The following is an 8088-nucleotide window of genomic DNA, read 5'->3' on the forward strand; positions in this document are numbered from 1 at the left end:
TGAGATGGTCTCCCTGGCTTTACCAACAGCAGGTCCTGTGCCTGTGGGCACTCAGGGTGATGCACAAACAAAGCCTGCAGCAGGGCCAGATGGGAGTTACGCACAAGGAAAGGCTACTGCTGCCTGTTTGCTACCACTTGCAAGTCTGAAGCCTGAACCCCTTACATCAAAGATATTTAATATTTCAGCTCACAGGTAAAAGACTACACAGTGCCCTCACCCAGGGCTTTTAGGCCTGCTCTAGCCTCTTCCACACACCTCCAGCCTGGAAGCACAGTCTCCAGCATGTAACAGTACCAGCCTTGTAACACAGTAATGACTTAGGGAAGAAAAAAAAAAAAAAAACCACCAAACAACTGGTGTAGCCCAAGTTGGTTTTGCAATGCTTTTATTACTGTATATATTAACATTGGTTTGGATAGTATGTAGCAGGCATCTTGACATTTAAGTTCATTTGTGCACTTCTCTGAAGGGAAGATGTTTTGCCCTCAATACACCTCGTGGTTTGCTTCCTGACCTTAGCAGCACTCACTGCTCCTACTGCTCCTGCTCCCCCCGAGGAGCAAGTCACATGATATAATGAATTATACCAACAAGCACATCTCTAATAGAAAGCACATCACTTTATTGTGAAGGTCTGAAGTGGAAGAGTTCAACTTAACCATGACAATACTTGATGTATTACAATTGCCTGTTGATTGATGCAACTATGTTGAAGAAAGCTGTTAGCCAAAGTCACCCCCCACCCCCCCCAAAAAATCAGAGCATATTTGCACCAATTTTAGTTTATACCTCACAACATACCTAGGCTATATTTTTTTACTATCACAGGGTGTATTTACTACTAGGGGAATGTTACATGGTCTTTCAGACATGAGACTATTTACAGAATAGGCTGAACATTTGAGTTTAGATAAAGCTGAACAATTTTACATGTATAGGAAGTGTTATAGGCTAGCTTTCCTGTGGCTTTTAGCTAGACATCAGGCACTAATGATTTGATTAGCTCTGTACAAAGAATCACACACTGTCCAAAACCTCTTGGCTGCTGGTTAGTTCCAAATTGTTCAACATAGCGCCTACTTTGAGCAACAGTCAGGTGTGGGGCCTTACTGTCCCCATGTCATCCTTCTGATGCCTCTGTGCATAACAGAATAGAAGCAAGCTGTTGCACTAAGTCAGAAGAGTATTGATTAAAAGAGGATGGAATTAACAGTATATAGAAAAGACATAATATACTGGTAGAAAGTTACACCACCTCAAGGTTACTTTGAATTTATTCATGTTAGGGAAACACTGTTCCTTCCCCTACTACACAAAGCAGACAGGAAATTCCCTAAATAAGAGTCCTTGAGAAATAAATTAAGTTCCAAGACTAAGTTAGGGAACTGTTGTACATTCAGAGTGCATTATGACTCTGTGAACATTGGCCGGGTGGTTCTGGTACAGCAGAGGTGCCTTAAGCACCATGACAACTCAGTCTTTTGGGCCCTAGTCACTAGTTTCAGTTGCAGGGAAAGTCTCTGGTCTACTAGAAGGTCTGAGAGCCATGGCTGCACACAGATATGTTTTGTGCACAATGCAAGCCTGATTTCCCCCTTAGCCATACAAATTAAGACAATATTTATCACCATACAATTTGATATTACTTCCAATAAGTACAATATTTATTAAACATTTCTTCAGTTTTGTTACATATTGTGCAACAAATTACAATATTCTGCAGCCACAAATTATATGCAGAGTATGAAGAAACTATTAATCAGATAGTGTGATCTTTCCATTTATAATTCTACAAGAAGGAACTAGCAAATCAGATCTTACATATATCTTACTAAATTTTATGCATGGAAAGTGACAGACACCGTTGTGCTGTTTGATACAAAATGGCTAAACTTCATCTTCAGAAGACTAAACCTGACATCTAAACATGCCAATAGAGACATCAAAACAAAAATACATCCTAACCAACCACAGGAAACAGTCTGGTATCAGGAAAAGCAACAAGGATTACACGTTTATAAACCAGCACACAAAGGTTTAAAACAGTTCTGAAAATGAAGTTAGCTGTCTTGAGTCAAGGGAATAAAAAAAGTCAGTATTGACCATTTACAATCTCTGACCTTTGTGGAGACGGTAAGAATCTGTTGTAGTGCAGCTACATACAGTACAATTCAGGCAATTTTTTTTTTTCACTTGGGTTCAGATTGCAAATTCATTGTTGTGAGACAAAAGGGGGGGAGGCAAGTTTTAGCAGCAACCTCCACTAGACTGCTTGACTGGAGTGCTCTGAATTTTAACATTGGACTTCTCTGCACCACCAGCTGTCGCTCCCGGACCCATTCGTTTTTTAATCTCAGCAGCCATGGTCATGAAAGACTGTTCTACATTTGTGGCATTCTTTGCACTAGTTTCCAAAAATGGAATTCCAAGAGAATCTGCAAATTCCTGCAAATCAAGAAACAGTGAACAGTGAGCTAATACACTGGTTCATCCCCCACCTCGTTCCTGGTGCAGCACTGGATAAGACAACTTCATTGACCACCACCCCACTCCCAGACTCCAGCCTGATGACTGGAGGGGGTCATTAAACTGTTGGCATTTATGGCACCTTGATATCTGTGTACCAAGACGCTTGCCTGCCCTAGAGCTTACTTGTAAGCACATTACAACCCAGATGAAGTGCTTAACCAAACAAATACAAACAAATACACATGAATATCCACATACCTTTGCTGTTGTATAGTCTACTACTTTCTTTGTGGTCAGATCACATTTGTTCCCCACCAACAACTTGTTGACATTTTCACTGGCATAACGGTCTATCTCCTGCAGCCACTGTTTTACATTATTGAAAGACTCCTAGGAGGTAAGACAACTGTAAGCAAGACCCTTAACGAAGAGGAAAGCTCATCACAGTTCCTGGGAATACCGACTGGGAAGGAACATGAAGCAACGTACTTATCAATGTGATCCATGAGCACAAGAGCGAGAACTAATACTACAGTACTCCTGATTGCCTCAGGATAGGCAAGGCACCACAGGGTCTATACAGCTCCTTAGTCAACATTCCAAGCCCTACACAATCAGCCCTTCCTCCCTTGCTGCCCTCCCCCCCATTATTTTTCCCTGCTCCATATCTTGAATAGTCAACAACTTCTGCCATCTGGGATTCTTCATCCTCCTCCTATAGCAGAGATAACAGACACAGAACACAGCTGAAGCTAGAAGAATCCCAGGCATTTACAAAGCACCAGGTATTAGGTGCAAAGCACATGGTGTGTATAGAGATGCTAGAACAACCTGTGACTCCAGAAATGCAGAACTGCCACGCTGAACTGATACTCAAGTTAGCAATTGAACCTGATTGTTCTTTTTCTATTAATTCAGCAAACTCTACACTTCCCAAGAGCCCTTCAAACAGGACAACCGCACCAGTAATTTTCTGAGAATCTTTCACAGAGAACAGTGGCTCAGTTGTATCCTGCACACATGCTGACAATTTTCTGTTTCAAATGCCAGTTTTTATTCTAGACCAAAGTTCAAGTACATTCAGAAATCCTTCAACAACTTCCATCAGTAACTCAGACTTCCTCCTACCAAAGGCAGGGTGAGAAGTATCCACACAGAACAATTACCTGCCCAGCAAGCTTCAGGTTAAGCCTAAGATACAATTGCTTTAGAGCCACAGATCCCACTGCTCCTTTTATTTCAGTGTTTAGTCCCAAACCACAGAATAACACATACATTTGGCCTGATAAACCTTCATGCAGCCTGAAGAACACCATCACTGTCTCCTTAAGTGCAAAGTTGTTAAATTTCCAGTTTTATTTACTTATCAGCCTAGTGTATTCCACCTGGAGAATCTCTCCAGGCACAGGCTTAACACTTACCTGATCTGTAACATCATACACAACTATGATGCCATGAGCGCCTCTATAGTAACTGGAAGTGATCGTTCGAAACCTCTCCTGTCCCGCTGTGTCCCACTACAAGACAAATAACAGGATCAGTTACTGCAGCGTAGCTGTACCAGTGTTACACGTTAGCTTCCAGAAACGCAGCTCAGCTGATCAGCCATCCAACTACAAGTGTAGCCAAGTCATAGCTACAGAAGTGGCTCTGAAACTGTACACCTCTATAGGATTTGAGAAGATCAAGATGTTTTAACTGACAAGAATTACACTTCAGTAGGTACTTTTCTAGAAGTGCTCATTTGTTTGGTTTCAGACAAGTGCAGTCAAAAGAAATCTTACAGAGGAAAACATTAAGCAGTTTTGACCCATGACAAAGCCATGGTTCAGTGGTCAGAAGAACAAATGTGAAACAGGCCTTGAAAACCTGTTACAAATAAGGTCAGAGAGATGTGGGTCTAACATGACCACTCCCTTCAACTTCCTTGGTACAGGAGCTGCAGCAAAGGCATTTAAAGGAAACATCCTCTTCAGAGGAAGAAGTACAACAACTCAAACCAAACCTGGTTCATTTCTCCTGCTGGGAGAGTTAAGGAGGGACATGAGGTGCCCGACCTCTCCCCCCACCAGGACAGTAACAGCACTCACCCAAACATTTCTCTCCCTGGAGCCATATCAAGAATAGAGCTAGCTGCATATTAGAAATAGCCAGACTCAGACAGATTTCAGTAATGACAGCATTCCTAACAGGCTGCTCTGGACTCAGGACAGCTACATTAAGAGTCTAGAGGCTCAGACTCAGGCTTACACTTCTGGCTGTAAACTGGACTCCTGCTCCACAACACAGCCTGGAATCCCTGAGTCATTGCCTTCAAGTCCAGAGAGCCTCTGCTTGAGCTGGAAGCAGTGGCTGACAAGGATTGTGTGACCTTGCATAGATATTAGATTTCACCCCACCAGCCACCCTTTTAGAGTGCTTCAAGATTAGAGGAAAGAACTGCCAAGTCTCTTCCCCTGCTTATTCCAAGGGAAAGGCCAAAAGCACAACCAGAAAACACCACACAGTGCTAAGGCAGACAGGCCAGTTACAAGCATTTGTCAATTTTTCCATTCAGGTCAACAAAAGCAGAGTTTCCAGAACTAGACAGTGCAGTCTGCTATTTAACAGCTGCTGCAGAATTCAGGCATCTTGGACAACTGCGTGATGTTCTTGCACTTAAATAAATCCTTGCTAAGTACTGCAGAACAACACCAGTTTTGACATAAGAGTACTCCAGCACAGGATTCTACCCTTCTTCAGCTCACAGCCCATAGTGCCTTTTAAATACTTAAGCTTTCTTTTCTTTACAGGGAAATAAATTTGTAACAGGTCACTTCCTCTTTCATGCAGACAGCCTTGTTAAGCATCCTTCTTTAAGGTCAGGTCATGGGAAGTCTTGTAATCTTGTGAAAACTGCCTAGCCTCTTGTAATGGGGAAGATATCGCTTATGTTTTAATGATTAAAGTACAAAGATAGTTACAAATAGTTATGAACATAATTCGGTGCTTCAACAGATTAAAGTACCCAGGAGTTGAGAAATGCTACTTACTATCTGAAGCTTGATTGTTTTCCCATCTAGTTCTATAGTTCTGATTTTGAAGTCCACACCAATAGTGCTGATGTAACTTTCTGTGTACGTGTCATCCTAGGAGAAAGTGAACATAAGTCAAGCCAGCTGCACCTCTCCTGCAGCCACCTACTTTATTATGCAACAGGCAGGCACCAGGCACACAAAAGTATTTAATTCCCAAGGTAAAAACAGTCTGATCATTCATTGCAAAGTCCAGTAGGTAACTAGGTATTTTCACCGAGTATTTACTTTTCAAAAATTCTGCAAAGTTTTTTTAAAAGTATCTCAAAAAAACAAGATTTATGTTCCAAAAACTAGTCAAAAAGCCTCTTTTCTGGAAATCCTATAGTGTTAAGTCCTTTTGAACTCTAGTTTAAAAAACAGTCTTTGCTCACTTTGGCAGATTGAACAGCTACTTAGATAATAACCATTATGGTTATTAAAATGCCTCAGATTTTTTTCCTTTAATGGTTTTTCATCTGTATTACACAGCAGCTACCTACAAGTGAGAGGCTGTGCCTCAGTGGCACTTCACATCCTGATTTCAGATCCTCTGCTGCCACAGCTGGTTGCTAAGGCAGTTTAGAGTTACAGCTTGGGTACTTGTGTAAAGTCCTCTGCTCTGCAGTCTGTGTACAAACAGGAAGGAAAAGGCAGCACTGGTTTAACAGCCTGCATGGTCCTGACTGGAGGCATACAAAGTCCTGGATCAGTTTTTGCCACTTTCTAGTGATCATTACCCTACCAGCATGAAGGAAGTTTATTTTCCCAAAGTACCAGTAGGATAGAACTTCAGGTAAAATATACCATAAAAAAGTAACCAGCAGCTGTCACAAAAGCAAGGGATGTTTTTGGGTTGTAAATGGAAGACGCCTTAGGCATGTTCCTGAGAGAACAGATGCAAGTAGAATAAAGCATTAAGGCTTTTAGAAGGACGTGACATTTATTTCCTTAACATTTCAGTACTGGTGGGTTTGAAAAGCCTGATGCCCTTTAACCTACAGCAGGAAGAACACAGGTATGTGAACACTGTGATAATTCTTTATGCCAAAGTAAAATAGCTTGGTTAGAAAGTTAAACTTCTAAAGGAAAAAGCTACTTAGTTGAAGAAACACCAGATAACTGAGCACAAACTTAAGCTGGCTATCAAAAAGAGCAAAGTTGGATGATTCACATGAAGCCATATTTAATTCAAAAGTATCTGCAAGAGAAACAGGCTAGACTGATCTGGGAGTACTGCTCCAGCCTTGGTGTCACTTCCAACCCACTGCCTCCAGTTCTGTGAGCAGAACAGGTTATGTCTTTCCAGTGTTCATCCTGGTTTTAGTGTCTCTGTCCCAGTACTGCACAAACAGCAGTTGTAATGGCTTTAACTTCAGTGATGCTATTTGTACACACCAGACCACCATTTCATATTAATGCCTAGAGCAACTGTTTAGGCTGTGAAACTGCTGCCATCATCTTGCAGCATTATCAAACTCTTAGTTTCTAAATTAATGCCCCATATTCTCCCTTCCTTCCTCTCCTTCCATGGCAAAGTAAAGCTGCACTTTGGCATAGATGTACATAAGGAGTTCACTACGCTCCAGCTTTTTCTACTCAGAGCTGTCAAACCCATTTTAACTTTTCCTGTTGACAGGAGAACTAAAGCTTCTTGCATCAAATTTCAGCCACAGCAGCTCACCAGCAGTTTTAACATTTATTATATACTCATTCACTAAAGCAAGCATATGGCCTTATTATTCAGAGAGTATTATTTAAATTACTTCTCCCTCTGGCTGACCAGTTGGTAGGCCTTTTCAATATAGATACCAAACTTTATTTGTCTGAAAATATTCAGATCAAGTACTAACTGATCAAGGTCTTGCCCTGACACATTTGTACACTTCATGCATGAAGGCACACATTCCAGAATTCAAGTATGTTCCTTCCATCTTCATGTTCTACCACTAGTGTAATGAAGGAAGTTAAATTAAGATATCCTGTTCTCAAGTAACTGGAAAACACAAATTAAACTTAACTGGACATATTCTTGATATTATTTCTTTCCATATTGCTCAAACAAATACATCAGCTAGAAACAAATGCAGAAGACAGTATACCAGGTTTTTACCAGGAATTATTCCTTGGTATACCAGACCTGACAGACATCACTACTTTCAAGGAGTTCTTGTAGCAGAGAAGTTCTTGATAAAGTACCTGGTAGCTTTTTTTTTTTAACATAAGGTTTTCAAGTATGATCACTTACTGCAAACCTAAGTAGAAGGCAAGATTTCCCAACACCGGAGTCTCCAATCAGAAGTAGCTTGAATAAATAGTCACTGCAGAAGGAAAAAAAAATTAAGCCATTTAATGAAAAATTAAGAAGCAAGTTTCTTATAGCTAACATATTATGATGTTGGAGAAGGGTAAATTAATTCACTATGGAAGTCACCTACAACTCCAAGCTTGTCTCTCCAGTTTAGACATACAACTTACCTAATTTACTTGGTAAGGGAAGTGAGGTAGATGCTCTGAACACAGCATATTTGTGTAGAACCGTACTTTCTGAGGAAGTTACTCC

The 8088-nt window shown here is 40.9% G+C and overlaps 1 protein-coding gene across 1 annotated transcript; it reads right to left on the reverse strand.

Moving 5' to 3' along the window:
- Positions 1–371: 371 nt before the first annotated feature.
- RAB1A (RAB1A, member RAS oncogene family) lies at positions 372–7846 on the reverse strand (the record flags this gene model as incomplete). Its single annotated transcript, XM_010082975.1, has 5 exons — positions 372–2448; positions 2731–2862; positions 3894–3989; positions 5505–5600; positions 7774–7846. Coding segments are annotated over 5 exons (595 nt in total), but the record flags the coding sequence as incomplete, so codon positions are not given.
- Between the last annotated feature and the right edge of the window lie 242 nt (positions 7847–8088).

Source organism: Pterocles gutturalis, unplaced genomic scaffold (genome assembly GCF_000699245.1).
Source record: "Pterocles gutturalis isolate BGI_N339 unplaced genomic scaffold, ASM69924v1 scaffold12875, whole genome shotgun sequence".
NCBI classification, from domain to species: domain Eukaryota; kingdom Metazoa; phylum Chordata; class Aves; order Pterocliformes; family Pteroclidae; genus Pterocles; species Pterocles gutturalis.